Source organism: Mytilus californianus, unplaced genomic scaffold (assembly GCF_021869535.1).
Source record: "Mytilus californianus isolate M0D057914Y unplaced genomic scaffold, xbMytCali1.0.p SCAF_3, whole genome shotgun sequence".
NCBI lineage: Eukaryota > Metazoa > Mollusca > Bivalvia > Mytilida > Mytilidae > Mytilus > Mytilus californianus.
The window spans coordinates 54,270,861-54,289,391 of record NW_026262679.1 but is presented as its reverse complement, the minus strand read 5'-3'; the positions used below and the strand labels follow the sequence as shown (position 1 = coordinate 54,289,391).

General features: G+C 32.8%; 1 protein-coding gene across 1 annotated transcript; it reads left to right on the top strand.

Annotated features, from left to right (window-relative positions):
- Nucleotides 1-1,909: 1,909 nt before the first annotated feature.
- Nucleotides 1,910-10,970, top strand: LOC127734859 (uncharacterized). The gene is made up of 4 exons (XM_052244904.1): nt 1,910-2,123; nt 2,753-2,835; nt 6,255-6,550; nt 7,258-10,970. Exons 1-4 carry the CDS (start codon nt 1,935-1,937, stop codon nt 10,245-10,247), a joined length of 3,558 nt encoding a protein of 1,185 aa, XP_052100864.1. The 5' UTR covers nt 1,910-1,934; the 3' UTR covers nt 10,248-10,970.
- The last annotated feature ends 7,561 nt before the right edge of the window (nt 10,971-18,531 follow it).

Sequence of the window (18,531 nt, the reverse complement as noted above, 5' to 3'; positions counted from 1 at the left end):
TCATTATTGCGAACCAAATGATACTTTTCAACAGATTCAATTGAAAGTTACCTGTCGATTTAAACTTTTGTAAGTTCTTTTGTCCCATCTAATAAATACAATAGCTATTGTTCTCTGTACAGTTTATTCACTGGGACCTTTAAATTTGTTCCAAGAGAAATCTATCACTCATTGATTAATTTACCTGAGTTAAAAAATGATCTTCTAAATTGATGAAAATACATATATTATTACTCACAGAACTGCATGTGATGTTGTATTATTCTTCAATTTAAATAATATATTTTCAATGTAACACTGATTTAATCATAAAAATTAGATTTCTGACAAAAAATTTATCATTGTTCCTATTGAAATTTGCAATTTTTGTTTGTTTGTTTAGTTATAGCATACATTTAAGAAGGCCTTAATTTAAACATCGTCATTTTTTAGTTTTTATTTGTGAAAACACACAAAAAAACAAATTTCAATAGGAACAATGTTGAAAATTTTGTCAGAGATCAACTTTTAATTTTTGAATCAGTGTTAATTATATTGAACAAATTGAAAATGTATTACTGATATTGAATAAATACAACATCACATGCAGTTTTGTGAGTCCTTATTTAGTATTGGTACATGCATTTTCATCATTGAAAGTTTGATTTTTAGTTCAGGTAAATTAATCAATGAGTGATAGATTCCTCTTAGAAGAAATTTATAGGTCCCAGTGAATAAACTCCGGAGAGAACAATAGCTATTATATTTATTAGATGCCTAATGGGACAAAAGAACTTACAAAAGTTTAAATCGACAGGTAACTTTCAAGTGAATCTGTGGAAAAGTATCATTTGGTTCGCAATAACAGTTCACAAAATGTTACACAGAAAATTAAAGATTACTTTAATTAACATTTCATTTTTAAACCCTTCAACTTCTTTAATAGTTGACAAAAAAGCTCGTGAAAAATCATATAGCAGTGAGAAAATTCATTTACATAAAGATCAAACAAAATAAATTAGATTTTATAAAGTAGTAATACATGATGCAGAAAGCAATTCCAGTTTACTAAGACTTGACATCTAAGTCATAGCCTATCTGCGTGTCTTAAAGTATTATAAGAAGAGAGCTTTCAATGCTTTAATGCCCAAAAAGGACGAGTTTCGGGTTTGAAAAAAAATATTGTACGATTTAGAATAAAGATGGTGGTAGAAAGTAAAATAACAAAAATACCGAACTCCAAGGAAAATTCAAAACGGAAAGTCCCTTATCAAATGGCAAAATCAAAAGCTCAAACACAACAAATTAATGGAAAACAACTGTCCGAACAATTACCTCCAAACCCTACCTTAGCTTGCGTGATATACCCGTTTAACTTAAAAATATATTAGATATTGGGAAGTAAGTGTCTAAACTGTTTTCAAACAAGATATACATGCTGACTTTATGTTTTTATTTATTTTTCCATTTCAAGCAACAGTTAAACAAAGAAAGATTTTCACCTTACTTTAAGTCATTGTTCATGTCTGCATGTCATGACGTAGAAACACGTGTTGATTTTAACTGACTGTTTGTCTAACTTCTTAAATTTGCTTAACTATATTTGCAACGTAAAACGACAGACACAAATGTTCACCATGTCTGTTTTTTTATTCTTCCATATATGATATCCGATAATCCATGATGAAGGTAAATCAACGCTGCATGTGAGAAATTAGACACGCTTTTAATACTTTGATGAAACAGAAGAAAATATGAAAATGGTTTGAACTTGTAGGAGTGATACAAAAATACAGACAATTTACTTATGATAATTAACTTCATAATTACTTTTTACCTTAATTAGTATGCACCGACAAACTGCCCATGACAGAAAACATGACAAAAAAAATTAACAAGTCCCAACGACATTATCGTTGAAAAATGCTAAGGTCCTAGGTTAAATATAACTATATATGGAAATTATCATGGAGGTTTTTTCATCAGAAACGTGTACGCTCATTTTGTTGTTGTTTACGTTACCCGTTACTAAAGGTCACGGTATGATGATAGAACCTGCCATGAGGTCATCTCTATGGAGATTCAATTATCCTGGTGCCGAACCTAATTATAACGACAATGGAGTAAACTGTGGTGGATTTACGGTAAGAATACATTTTTTTCTTCTTTTTTAATTTTTGTTATAAAAAAATGATTCAAATTTATTAAATTTCATTTTCTTTCTCTCGTTCTATGATACATTATATTATGCAATAATTAAACTATTTAAAAAAATATACGTGTACAAAGACTTATATGGATGGAATGAGACGTGGGATATACGTACATTAGACAACAACCCCATAAAACGAAAACGACACTTTTTTTTGCAATAAACAAATACAAATATTAGCATTGTTAATTTACGTCTTGGTAGTTTACCTAACATCTCAATTAAATCATATGTAAAATTTCTTGCATAAGCTAGACATTCTGCTTTTCAGAACCATTCTCTAAATATGAATAAGGAGAGGTGGTATAAATTACCAATGAGACAACTACAACACAAAGACCAAATGACAAAAAAATAAGCAACTATTTTTTAGTTACCGTACGGCCTTCAACAATGAGCAAAACCATATGGTAAGCTACGAAAGGCCACGGTATGAAAGTATGTGAAACAAGTCAAACGAGAATCTTAAGTCTTATTTTCATCACCAGGACTGATTTTACATGCCCTTTCCTGCACCAAATTGTGTATGCTGTTAATGTGTCTAGTATTTCTTTTCTTTAGAATCAACATGAACGTCAGAATGGTCGATGTGGAGTATGTGGTGACCCGTTCCAAGGACCTAGAAATAATGAGGCGGGTGGAAAGTAAGGAATATGTGTTGACTGAGTCTAGATTCGTATGACGGATGATGCATCCTTAACAAGGGACGCTCACCCTGTCGTTGCACATTATCTCTCTCCTTTTAGAGTTCATGCGAATCCCTCGGTGTTTTGCCTCGGGTTAATGCATTCGAAATTGATTTATGACTTTTGAACATCGATATACTACTGTTGCCTTTGATTCATATTTTTTCCTAAATATGAGCAAAAGGAAATGTTGGTTTACTACTTAAACAAAACTAACGAGACAAAAAGTCAATATACATCTAAAATGTTTAACGTGACAAATTACATTAGCGTGATTAAGTCATTGAAAGGCAGAATGATGTCAGTGGTTAAAATTTCAACATTTTTTTACAATGATTATTTTCATATACAAAAAGAGCTTTTTTAAGTCTAATGTTTTATTTTAAATAAATGAAGCCTACTCTGTCGAGGTTATGAATAAATTTACAATTACTACACACTAACATGTTTTTACATATGAATATCCCATTAAATATAATTTCCGTATGAAGTTTTCCTTACATTAAAGTATAAATACAACACAACTGACATATCGCTTACTGTCACAAATCTTATTATAACGTAGATTCCATGCAATAAAAACCTACGACATCATTTTACTGTAACTTACATAAACTAATATACAATTCGCTATAGGTTCTAGAGGTTATTGATAGGCTGCGAAAATAGTTTCGTCAACGTGGTCTATCGAAGTGTAACCAAGGGGAAAATGTCTAATGGCAAATCCCATTCAAGTATGAGTTCAATTTAATTCAATTCAATGTTTTATTAAAGTCTCATCTCTAGCTCAATCGATATTTATAAATTGTAAAACAATACTTCATAAAACGAGAGACATGCTATACAGAATTATAAGAGACTATTAAAATGCATAGATATAGTACAAAAAACAATATAAAATAAAGTACTATTTACAATAGATAAAATTTCTACGTTTTCTTAAAATTAAATAACAAGTTTTGGCACACACACGTATCATATTTACATCTGAGAATAAAAACACTAATTTTTGGCTGTCATCTAAAGTGCTAAAATTTTCATTAAAAGTTTCAGCAACATAATATGAATGGTTTCTAAAATCTTCATAAAGAGGACATCTCATTAAAACTTGCGCTTCGTCTTCAATAAAACCATCACATTTTTGACATATACTATATTTTCATATCTCACAGTTTCAATCCTCACTGGGGCTTCACCACATCTAAATTTGGCAAAAGCAATTCTGCGACTGAGAGGCAAAGCTATTTTACAATATTCTTCGGGTTCAAAATTTTCTTTGAACAATTTGTATTTTCGTAGCTTATTGCCACCTCTACCCAATAGAGATTTATCAGAATTTAAAACAGCACGCCAATTATCGCCATCTGTATCGTGTAATTTTGACATAAACAGTTTTACAACATAATTAATGTCCATATATTCAGGAGATATACAAATAATATAACAATTATCATGCAGTATACATAAAAGATCAGAATAACAGGACAGATTAGATCCCTGAAGAAATCAAAATCAAACTGAGTTATATCGAATATGAGATTAATATAAATAAGCAGATGTGGTATGAGTGCCAAGGAGACAACTATCCATCCAAGTCACAATGTGTAAAAAGTAAACGATTATAGGTCAAAGTACGGCCTTCAACACGGAGCCTTGGCTCACACCGAACAGCAAGCTATAAAGGGTCCAAAAAGACTAGTGTAAAACAATTCAAACAGGACTATGTTATAACTTACTGTTATATCTGGCCTAATAAAATTGAGAATGGAAATGGGGAATGTGTCAAAGAGACAACAACCCGACCATAGAGCAGACAACAGCCGAAGGCCACCAATGGGTCTTCAATGCAGCGAGAAACTCTCGCACCCGGAGGCGTCCTTCAGCTGGCCCCTAAACAAATATGTATACTAGTTCAGTGATAATGGACGTCATACTAAACTCCAAATTATACACAAGAAACTAAAATTAAAAATGATACAAGACTAACAAAGGCCAGAGGCTCCTGACTTGGGACAGGCGCAAAAATGCGGCGGGGTTAAACATGTTTTTTTGAGATCTCAACCCTCCCCCTATACCTCTAGCCAATGTAGAAAAAACAAACGCACAACAGTACGCACAGTAAAACTCAGTTTAAGAGAAGTCCGAGTCCGACGTCAGAATAGGAAACAAAAGAAAATAAACAAAATGACAATAATACATAAATAACAACAGACTACTAGCAGTTACTGACATGCCAGCTCCAGACCTCAATTAAACTGATTGAAAGATTATGTCTTCCTCATATGAATATCAGGCACAATCCCTCCTGTTAGGGGTTTAGTATTATACCATCATAAAATATATGAGAAGAACATAACCCGTGTCATGCCAACAACTGGTTTAAGAATAAATATGTTTAATTCCGATGCAAAGACCCTATAAGTGAATCAATATTAAAGCCAAAATATGCAATCTTTAATGACCTGACAACAGTATCGTAACTATATCCCTTCTTAATAAGTCTGTTTAAAGGTTTTGTTAGCTTTTGAGGTGAAAACTGACATTTTTGTGCTTTGTGAAGAATATTACCATAAAAGATTGGATGTGAAATACCCGAACGTATAAGATGTCTGCATGTTGAGTTATATTTACGAATGATGTCCTTATACCGATGATAAAATTAAGTAAATGTTTTGACTAGTCTATCATATCGAAAACCCTGGTGTAATAATTTTTCAGTAATACATAAATTTCTCTCGCTAAAATCTAATACGTTGTTACATACACGAGCGAATCGTACAAGTTGAGATATATAAACACCATAAGATGGTGACAAGGGAATGTCACCATCTAAAAATGGATAATTAACGATAGGAAATGAAAAATCATCTCTTTTATCATAAATTTTTGTATTAAGCTTCCCGTTAATGATATAGATATCAAGATCGAGGAAAGGACAGTGGTCATTGTTAGTATTAGCTTTATTTATTTTATGCACAGTTAGTCCCCATTGGAATTCCGATAACTTGACGATATACGGAATCTCCAAAGCGAACAAAAATGTTATCAAGTAAAAATTCAAGGGCAGATATAGTATCAAAGCATGTCCAATTGACATAGTTCTTTTGTTTGTTGCTACTAAGACTGTTACGTTTTATGTAGATTCACATGGCGGGTGATGCATGCATAGCAGGAGACGCTTACCCTGCCAACGCAGCCGATCTTGCTCCCTTTAGATTTCATATAAATCCCTTAGTTTTGTTTTTACCTTGATTTTTATCTTCTTAATTGATTTATGTGATTTCAACATCGGTAAGGTACTGTTGCTTATTATTTAAGGATAATCGCATAAGTTTTCTTTCTTTGGAAAACAATTCTCTTTCAAATTATGTTTTCAGGTATGCCAAAGGGATAATCGCCAGAACATACAAGTCAGGACAATATATAAAAGTAGTTTCAGATATAACTGCTAATCATGGTGGATATATAGAGCTTAGACTATGCCCACATGATAACCCAATGATACCTGTCACCCAACAGTGCCTTAATCAGTATATGTTACAGATCAAAGGGGACGGAAGCAGACATTATCTAACAACCAATCAGAAGAGTCATTTTAAAATAAGACACACTGTAAAACTACCCGACTTTGTCACGTGTAGACAATGTGTTTTACAATGGTATTGGAAGGCTGGTTAGTAGGTACTAGGATTATGATTTTTATTTACTAGTAGTTAAAATAATAGACACAAAAACAAAAAAGACATGTGTATTTCAATTACTGATACATGAGTTTGCCGACTTCAAAGAAAAAAAAGTAACAAAGACACGATAATATGTATGTACATATGTACATCTCGTTGTTCATATATGTAACTTTCATAACTGTAAAGATAAAAAAATTGACACGAAAAATGACACTAAGTGCTTCAAATCTAATTCTAGCGTAGATTCCAGCCAAAAGCATAAAACGCTTAATAACGTTTCAATAATTAACCTGAACTGATATCAAATTTAATATTCATGGAAAACAAGATCAACAGGACAGATCAAGTTGATAGACATAAAAATGTGTAGAGGTTACATTGGTTGCATATGCTCTTAAGCATGTAAACGAGCATACAGAATGAAAGGGACACTTTAAATTTATTCTTTGTTCAAGGTGTTTGCTTCCTTTATAACCGTGGTTTCGGTTGAAAAAGGTCGACATTTGATATGTTTTGTGTAAATAAACATAAATGAATCGTTCGGCCCTAAACTATCTTTCGTTCAACTTGAAATTTTACATTTTTGCTAGTTCCTACTTATGTTCGAATATCCCTTTTCAGTCCCTCAATGCACCATAAATATCGCAGACAATAACGAGATTAAATATTTCTGATACACCGGTTTTAATTTCAGGACAACATTCTGGAATAAATCCAATGACTCGCCAGGAATGCAAAGGTTGTGGTAAACAAGAGCAGTTTATTAATTGTGCAGATATAGCAATAACTGACGAGTTTGGTATGTTTCCTTCGGTAACAACAGTGCCAAATTATCAGGTTACTACACCCAACCCAATGTATGATACGTTCATGTTTCAAAGTCAGGGAATGTTTCCAGAATATTTTGACGAATTTAATCCATTCATTACCACTCCTCCATATTTCAATCCTTTCAGCCAACGATTTATGAATAATGGAAGAAATTTTGGACAAAACAATAATAGATTTTTGAATAATAGACGAAATACCGGAAGTAGTAATGGACAATTTGTGAATAGAAATTCTAGAGGACCTGTACGAAATGGTTATTTACAAGCACCAACGATAAACCCAATACGTAGAAATATGAAAAATAATAGAGGATTTCAAAGAAGGAGTTTTCGAAATTCTAGACCCCAAGGAAATATGTTCAATAGAAATAAAATTAGTCCCGATTTTCGAAATCAAAGACGTCCATATAAAAATAGAAGACCTTTAATTTCTAGAAACAACAGACCACACGTCAACATTTATGCAAACGTTGCTCCTCAAAGACATCAAATGAAAACCAAGGCTAATGTTATGCGGAATATAAGACCTATTCAAAATATTCATTCAAAAATTCAAACGATAGATGATTCCGAGCCAGATAATTTGGAAGAAATGAGTGATGACGAAGATAATTTTCTTAGAAACAGCGCATTTTGGTCTGACTTTAACCGCTTGATCAATATGTCCTCTCCTGATACCAAACAAGCTTTGTATGAAATAGCAGAAGATGCGGATGACATTGAAGAGTTCCATAGGAATGTGCAGTTGATGTTGCAGATGCAAACGGCGATGCCGGAAACACAAGCATCCTTGGACACAAAAAGTGAAAGTGATGAATCATTGGATATTGATTGGCTTTTAGCCCAAGCAAAGGATATAGAACTCGATAGTGATGAGAAGAGTTTATTAGGACTAATGAAAGGAGGATCTAGCGAAAGTGCAGAAAAAGGAGATAATGAAGAAGATTTAGCAAGTTATAAATATATATCTAAAGGACATATTCAAAAACATGATTACTTTCCAGATGAAAATAGAATTCTTGACGATTCTGACAGTGGTGATTTTCACGATTCTAATGATGGTGATCGTTATAGTGATAAATCTGTTGACCACTCACTAGAAAGTGAAAATTTTTATTATACAGAGGTAACAGACGAGAGTTCTGATCTTGCACACGCTGATTTAGATAAAGACTATGACAGCGACGACACGAGCAATGAAATGAAAATTGACAATCATATGACACATATGGACAGTGACACTGAAAAACATCTGTCAAATCAACAGAAGCACAAAGAATTATTGGAGCGTGAAATTAAATTATTTCCAGTCGAAATAAATCCGTGGAATGAAAATTCTCTTTACCGAACTGATAATATTGATTATGATGACAAGGACGCCGACGTAGAAGGAGACAAGGCCAAACCATATAATCATCTGCCATTCGATTCACAACACACAACACAAAGCGTTACATTTATGAACACGGTCCCTCGACATAAAATAGAGGTCAATTATTTTCAAAGTGATACACATGATTATACAGATTCTGAAGTTGAGCAAGAAGGTTATAACATAGGTGAAGTTGAAAAGAAATGGGATGATACCCTAGAGGAAAAGGAAAATAATGACTTTGATGACGATTCCTGGTCGCTAGGCACTGTTCCGGACGTTTCGGCATCTACAGTTGTGGTTACTGGTAGACGTAATAGTGTCAGACGTAACGGGGTTGTTCGTAAAAATATGGAAGATGAAATAAACGATGAACCGATTTCCCTGATTAATTCAAAGGAAGAGAATAATGACGAAAACACGGATAAAAGTAGTCACCTTGATGAAAAACAAAAGGTTTCTGAAATAGCACAGAAAAGTCCAAAAGAAGGAGATGAAGAAAATACGATAGACGATATTCAAGGTGAAAATTCAAATAAAGAAATATCCGATAACACGATTATGCCAAATGAAAATAAGGAATCAATAATGTCAGAAATTTCTGCTGACGCTAATAATAAAATGGATGACGCGCCAAATATTAAAACAGGAGAAGATTTCAAATCTTCTATGTTGAATGGAGCAGATGATATTGTTGAAACAACTAATAATGAGATTGGGTTTCAACAACAACATGCTGTGGACGACGTAACATCGCCACCCATGGATATCATTGAAACTGGATTTCAATTAAGACCTTCATATATTGATGATGCATCTAAAATTGGCCAAAATGCTGGAGATTTAAAATCATATTCCGGTCTGGATTACACATATTCCTCTGTTCCTTCACACATCTCAAATAGATTTTCTTCAGCCAGTGGTAGCAGGAGGAGGGGAGTGTATCCACAACGATCTCAATTAGTTAGACACCAAACACTTTCAGGACCAATGCAAGTGATTCAACCACAAGTCCCAAAACCTAATCTATCAGTATTTCGTCAGAAAATTCAAGATACAATATCTAAATCTATGAATCAGAATGAAAACGGTGATATTCCAACAATAACTAAACTAATGCCGTCTTCGAAAGGTTCTAAAAAAGAACTATCGCCTAGTCTTTCCAAACTTGTATTAAAAATGTTTATGAATACAAAATCATCAGCTGAAACTTGTTCAGAACCTCAACAATCAGTTTGCACTCCAGTTACACTGTGGAGTAAATATCAGCAGATTGCCGATTGGTGCACTTCTCTGTGCCAATATGGAAATTGTCCGTCTGCTGTTTGCACTTGCAATTGTCAGGCACCGTCGAATTCAGTAGAACAGAAATTCTGTAGAGCACAAAGTACATACAAGAAACAATCGGGTGAACTCGATCAGTGGTGCCAAAAGTCTTGTTCTGCAGGAGATTGTCCGGAACATTTGTGTGTCTGTTCCTAGAGAGCAATTTACCACTACTCGACTCGTTGCAACTGGCAGACATACTCCAAAATAACGTTTGCAGATTGTTACAGTACATTTTGAGACTAGAAAGTTAACTTATCATTTAAACATTTTCAATAGGAAAGTGCCGGTATTCATTTATTTATCTTTCAGTTCACGAAACAGAGAACGATACTAACAGTATATATAAACATCGAAAAATGTACAAGAAACAATGCTGTTTTAAAGAAATAGGGTCAATTTCCCTATATGTATTTCACACTATGACCACTTTTAAAAAAATCCTTCAAAATTAAGAGTATCACACCTTCATATGTTTGCTTTGAGGTTTTAACAACATTATGTTGTATTTGCAATGGCTCAAAGCAAAAATTTTGATGGATTTCGACAAGGTTTAAGTATATAAATGGTTATCAAGGCCTAAGTCAAACTTTTTGGAAATTTGTTTTCAATGCTCTTCAACTTTGTAACTGCTTTTGGCCTTACAACTGTTTTGATTCGAGAACCCCTGCCGAGTTTTATGTAGACGAAACCCAAGTCTTGCGTCTTGAATTTTAACTCTGGTATCTTTGATGAGATGTTTTCATCAAATTTCGGATTTTGATCCCTCGAGTGAAACAAGTTGAAGGGAAATTGGCCATACTTCTTTGTTTTACCTTTTTGTATTACAAATAGAACCATATTTAATTATGATTATGATTAAACCAAATCATTTCTGCTCTGTTTGTATGTTCTTTTTATATGAACTGATAAAGAGAAAAAAAGACAGCAAACACACGCCTATATAGAACCATTCTTCTCTGTCATTATCATAGAGCAGTAGTACACACAAAATATAATTACACAAATGAGAAAATATGCTGGGGAAATTGAATGTCATGACATGGAGTTTTTATATTGGAAAATCAAAGTCCTATCACTTTTCAATGGTAAAATCTTCTATAATTTTATGTCCTGTTCCTTATTGTAAAACACAGCTGTTACATGCAGACATGATTTTACTGCTTTCGTTTTCTATGTTAAACACTGGTTAATGATGGACTGCCAAGCGCATAATACTTGATTGTTATGCCATGCTAACGATATCAGGTGACTGGGGGACGTCTTTTTCCGACTGTGCATCCGTGTGTTGTCCGTTAGTCAGTCCGTCTCGTTCCAGTTTAAAGGTTTAGTTTAATGTAGTTTACCATGAATTTGTGGTCACATTAACTTGAAATATAGTACATATGATCTTTCGAATGCGGAATTTTTAAAACGTCACAAATAATAGCTGATAAGTCAGAGAATTGGACATATAACACATAAATGGAATAAAATCTAATTTGCGAATGATTTTAAATTAATTTTATCCCTGCTTAGTTAATAGGCGGTGTATAGTGTTTTTATCTCGTTTGTCGGTAGTTCCGATTAAATTTCCGTCGTATTTTCTCCTGAAGGACAATCCAGAGCTTCCTAAAATTAGGTATCAAGCGTCATGCAAACATGCTATACCATGTGATCGTCTGTGTATCATTTATTTATTTATTCTTACAAGTAATAACAATGGCTATGTATAAAGTTCACGTCGCGTTGTTCTCAGGAACAACAAATCAGAGCTCCTTGAAATTTGGTATCAAATTTTGTGACAAATCTATACCATGTGAAGCGTTTTCATGTCCATCGCTTATCAACATCCTGTTTGCCGAATACTTTTATATTCTTATACATAATGGGCATGCATGCCTTTTTCGTTGTATTTTTCACAGGAAATACAAACCAGAACTTTCAGAAATTTAATATCAAGCTTTATGTGAGCATGCGTAACCGTGTGATGCATTTTCACATCCACCGCTTACCAACTTACCGTTTATGTTATTACTGTTTACCTAATACTTATATATTCTCACATATAATATCCATGTATGCAATTTTCGTTGCATGCTTCTCATGAACTACAGATTAGAACTGTCAGACATTTCAACCCTAACTACATCTTGTGATGCTAAATTACAATAGAGATCATCACTATGACACATATAAAACAGTCAGCTGGTTAAATCTCTTTCGAATTGTTTCACATTTCGCCATCCTGTAGCTTTTTATAGCTTATGATACTGGGTTGAATCTGATTATTATTGAAAGCTGTACTATGATTATTCGCCGAGGTTTTAAGATCGAATATGACATGAACTAATTTTTTCTTCAGATTTATAGAACACACACTGGCATGCAAAGTTAAATAAATATATACTTGATTGTAATCTAACGTTCAAGTAACTATTTAAAGGAAAGGTAATGGTAAATGTTTTAATTCTTTCTAGTATGCATTCTTGCTTTCCGAGTCTATAAACCATTTGAAATCGATCAAAATAAGTGTATTTTCACAAAAACGCAACCACAAAATATGACTCAAGCAAGGCTTAGCATATCATTTCATTTCACTGAAAGATTTCTACTAAAACCTTTAACAAAGAGGGAACCAAAAACCTAATGATAAGCGACCGACGAAAAGATGATAAAAAATTATCAAGCATTTTTCTGTATCTATATTCTCATACAGTCAATGCATTGTATTGGACCAACTGTTATTACAGTAAACCTAATACCAATACAGTGATGAGTAAGGCACAATTTAACAAACATACAGCTGAAATAACAAAAGTTTTGCCAGGAGAACAAACATATTCATACATATGATATACATACAAAGAGTCTTTTGAATTTTGTCTATTAGTAAAATACGTATTGATATATTTCGTTAGTTCTTGGCGAAAGCCATGCAGTCAAATATGTAATGATAATCATCGTCAACTTGTCATTAGAAAATGAGCTACAAAACCGGTTGTCCCTTTCTATATTCTGCCACCTACAACGTTTTATTGATAAATTGTATAGTATATACATAGTTGTTAACACAGGCGTAATATATTTGAACACATGTGATAATAATGTTAGTTTTACCCATACCAAATTCCATAGTCTAGGGCTTGTAAATATAAATGATCATTTTCCATGCCTTACAATAGTCACTGAAAACACCTAGCTTATTTTGCAAATCTTGTGACATTTCGACCATTATAACAGTCTCATCGGAATGAAGCATGGCAATCATTTTTTTGTTAAACACAGTTTGGATTTGGCTTAATTTAATTAATGATAAATATTTAACAGAATTTAAATGATGCAGTTTTAAGCAATTATATGTCACCGTCAGCCTTCAACAATGAGCACAACCCATACCGTATAGTCAACTAAAAAAGGTCATTATTTGGCATAAAAAAAACTCATCATAGATACGTGGATTAAAATTTTGTACGCCAGACGCTCGTTTCTTCTACAATGGACTCATCAGTAACGCTCGAATAAAAAAAGTTAAAAAGACCAAATAAAAAAGAAGTTGAGGACTCACAATTCCGGAAGATTTTGTCAAATACAGCTAAAGTAATCCATTCCTGGGGTAAAAAATCCTTGGTATTTCGAAAATTTTAAAGTTTTTTAAGCAGTTAATTTATAATTATGACCATATCAATGATAATTCATGTCATTACAAAAGTTCTGACTACTGGGCTGATGATACCCTCGGGGAGAAAACCTCCATCAGCAGTGGCATCGACCCAATGACTGTAAATAAACTCATCATAGATACCAGGATTAAAATTTTGTGCGCCAGACGCGCGTTTCGTCTACAAAAGACTCATCAGTGACGTTCGAATCAAAAGAGATCAAATAAATTACGGAGTTGAAGAGTATTGAGGACCAAAAATTCCGAAAGGATTAGCCAAATATAGCTAAGATAATCTATTCCTGGGGAAGAAATGCTAAATATTTCGATAAATTTTAAGTTTTTAAAACGCTTGTTTTATAATTATGACCAAAAATAATTAGTATACATATTATACATACAAAGCTTAAGAATAGTCATAAACATCTAAAATAATTTTGCCTGAGGAAGTTGGAACCTTAGTTCTAAAGATTTATCAATTTATAAACGGAAAATTTTTAAAAAATCAAATAAAGAATCATGTCAATGGTAAAGCACTGACTTTTGGGGTAATAATACCCTCAAGTACTTAACAGTCTACAAGCAGCGGTATCGACATAGTGATAGATAAAGAAAATAACACTTTCCAAGCGGTTTTCTGGAATTATCTTATTCATGAATGCTTTGTTTATAAATTTGAAAGCGAGTGATGTATATTCTAAATACTTGACGAGATATATAACTAAAAAACATAAAAACAAAAACAAAAACCCATCTAAGGTCAACTTTGCCTAAGGCAGTTGGAACCTTCGCTTCTAATAATTCTGAATTTATTAACAGAAAATTTAGTAATATATTCAATATTCACAAGATTTAGAGATAAATGCACAAAAATGTTAGGATTACGACTGTGTGAGAATGCGGGCGAGTATTAACAATAGAAACAGATAGATATTTCATATAATTTACTTTTTTCAACTAGATTTTAAAAATCGTGATACAAGAAATATTCGAACCTCTCAAGTCGATATCCTGAACCCCTGTGACCCAAATAGTATCATTTATAGTTAGCTCGACATTCGCCGTGCTAGTAACAGATGTGTATTGTCCAGGATCTCTTACTTGCCATGCCTCCATCACCTTATCTGAATTTTTAAAAATACGATAGCCAACATTGCTTGTAAATGTCGCTATAACAGTCGTTATAAAGTAAAGTCCAGGCACTTCACACATAAATTTTCCAGTTGATCGAAAATTTGATAGATTTTTCACGGCATGTGATTGTTGTATTTCGCTAAACACAATTATTGTTCCTGACGAAACAGTACTTGAAGAAGGAAAGCATCCCATTAGCGCAACTTTTTTATTTTCTTTTAGCAGTGAAACAAGAGTTTCATTCTGCGATCTTTCAACGCGTAAATTGTCATAGTTCTTCTTCGCTATTAAATTTCCAAGTTCAGTTATACGACTTTCGCTATTATTAAATAATTCATACATATTGCTTCGGAGAGTATTATTAAAACTTTCTAATTCAACATCCCGAGCTTTCGATTCCCTCTGTATATTATCTATTTGAAAGCTTGTTATATTATAGAATGAAAGAAAATCTTGATTTCGAGCTAGCTCGTGGCTTTTTAACAAACTAACAGAAGAATCTATCATTTGCACTTTCTTTTGAAATCCTGAAGGTCTTGCAGTCGGTGAATGTTTTGCAAATTATATAAATTAGTTATCTCAGTTTTTAGATCGATCGTCTTTAATTTTGTTTGATTGAGTTCGTGCTGAACTAAACTGAAACCCCTCTCTAATTTTTCGAGTTTGTGCTGTAATATAGAATTATTCGTTTCAAATTTCTTGTTCTTGTCCTCAAGTGTCACAATTTTTTGAATAAGTTCAGATAATGTTTTATTTTCAGATATCCTATTTTCTAAATCAGCGAATCGTTTTTTCAGCTGAGTAGTTAATATATTCAAACTTCTTTCATGGTCGTGGCGTAGTTCGTCCAGTTCATGATTAATGTGTACTTTATCGTCAACTGTCAGGTACTGGTTGCTAGATATCGCGGTTTCAGTAGGATTTTGATCATCCAAAAGAAATCTATAATTCAATGCAACGCATAGAAAAAAACTAGTGAACTTCAACATGACTGATTTAGCTGGAAAAAAATGATTTATACTAAAGAAAGGGTGATTTTTCATTTTAAATATCTGTATGGTAATCATTTTATCTGGTATTTATTTTTAGACGTGAAGAGGACATAACCAAAATGCAAAGTCTAACAGTAGTCATATACAGCCATACATAAATAGAATATGAATGCGTGCAATACGTGGTTTTCTAATAATATTCTTTAGTAGGCTAGACAAACTAGAAGCTTGCTGTTCGGTGTGAGCCAAGGCTCCGTGTTGAAGGCCGTACTTTGACCTATAATGGTTTACTTTTACAAATTGTGACTTGGATGGAGAGTTGTCTCATTGGCACTCATACCACATCTTCTTCTATCTATAGACAAACAAAACGTTTAAAAATTAAAAAAACACAAAATGTTTTGAATGTATTAAAACCAATAGGGCCCAATCAGTACAAACCAAAACCGTTTAAAATAATCCAAAGCTGAAGAGAATATCGCAAAACATTTTATTTCCAATAATATTGAAATACGAAAAGATACAAATGAATATTGTTTCTTAATCGAATCTTAGCAAAGATACACAATTATGAGGGTACTCTTGTTCAAAAATGGAACATTACCTTGCAGATGATTAACAATAGAGATAGATGTATAAGGTATTTTATTTATAGACCAGCAGGTATAGACACTTTTTATCTATGCTACAATTAATGTTATCAACCTCGGTGAATGAGCGAGACAAATCAAACCATAACCTTAGGAATGTCAATAGTAGTGCAATAATACATATAAAGGGATAATAGAAATCGTCAAAAGCACTGCATGGTACAGCAGTCCACATTAAGCAAGAACACCGACTCCTCCGAAAAATATACAAACAAAGAAAAACACATAACGAAGACATGTAAGAGTATCATATTGACTGAGGACGAAGTCCGAGGTCGATATGCTTCTCCAGGTCGATATAACCTCGTATTGACCTCAACCAAAGGCTACAATTGTTATATTATTAATCAACAACTATTGCATGAACATTGTAAAATTGGGGATTTCTAGAATGTATTTTTAGTAACATGCTGTATGCCCTGTGCAATATGCTGTTTTTGACCTACGAAAAGCTAAACAGAACAGTATTGGCGTGCAAACTAAGTAAATACAAATGTACATGTGATCAAGTTATAACGAATAACAAATCCTTAAAAAATATTCGATTAATAATATTAAAAAATATCGTGATAGTGTGTGTTGAAAATGCTTTTTGTTTTATCCCTAAATATTTCTGAAATAGACTTAAACAATCTTGCTTTTCCACTAAGTTACATGCATACCTGATGGACCATATTCAATAAACACGCGTTCTAAACACGTTAATCATGTCAAATCACGCAAATAGAACTCTTCAATGCTTGACAAGTTCTTCGCAAGAAAGATTTTGAAAACAAGAAGACCAAAAATGCACTGGTAGATAGTGAGGCACAAATTACAATAAAAACAGAGTTATCATATTATTTTACAATTTTCCGTTAAATAATACACACAAAGAGAACAGCGGATATAGGAGTTTTGTGAAAAGGTAGTTATAAACATCACAAAAAATATCGTCCTCATTCAATACTCTTCACATGCAAGAAGCAAGACCAGATAATTCGAATTGAATATTAATGGTTTTAAATGAAACTGTATGCAGTAAATAAACATTTTTGAAATAAAGTCATAAAGATATTCAAATTCAAACTGATTATTTTTTAAACCACTTTTATGTCCCTTGTTATGCTACAAATAACATTACCTTTCAGATAAAAACTAATTCATGTTTGGTTTTGTTATTGTTTGAGTGCACTTAAGAATATTAGCTAACTGTGCAGGCTTACCAGCCCTCCAGAAATAAAGCGTATAAAGACTGTTAAAAATCTATGATCAATGGATAAAGAAAAATGATAAACTATTAGCAAACAAGGAGTGGTTGGAAGAAAGATCTGGAAAATGGGTATACGATAAAGCAAATCATTATAAAATGCAGTACCAAATTTGAAATCAATTCCTTCCAAACAAATCATGATTATTCTGACAAAAAAATTATTGGACGAAAAAAATCCAACCATCAGCGGAATTGAAATTCGAATAAAATAATACATTGTTTTTATTACTGTAAATTTTCATCAAAAATATGCAAAAATACGTATACTAAGATAGGCATTCTCTCAATAAAAGTTAAGGTTTAAGCTATCCTATTTAGTGTTTTATTTTTAATTCTATATCCTAAAGGGTTTTAAATATTTAAGATTTCTATGATCGTTCCAGAAATACGTGACGTGTGAAAATAAATCGTCATCGCGCTTTTATTTATCACGACTGAGAATATGTCATCAAAATTCTAACAAGGTTTAAAATCATTCATTTATACTTTAACTCTGTAAATTAAGGATGTAGTCATTTCAGGTTTAGGAATTTTTGTCAGATGTTCGGACTCCTTGGGTTTTTACCCCATATCACCCACTTTTCGAGTCAGCCTTTTCCCGCCATTTTTAAAAAATCAAATATCTCCAAAAGGAGTTCCATAACCTATCAGTATTTTTAGCTTATTTTGTTCCTTAACTAATGCTCTTCAGATTTATAGTATCAATTTTAGATTCTAGATTTTTTTAATTTCACCTGCCTACATCCTTAATGTTGCTTTGGCAATTCTTTTT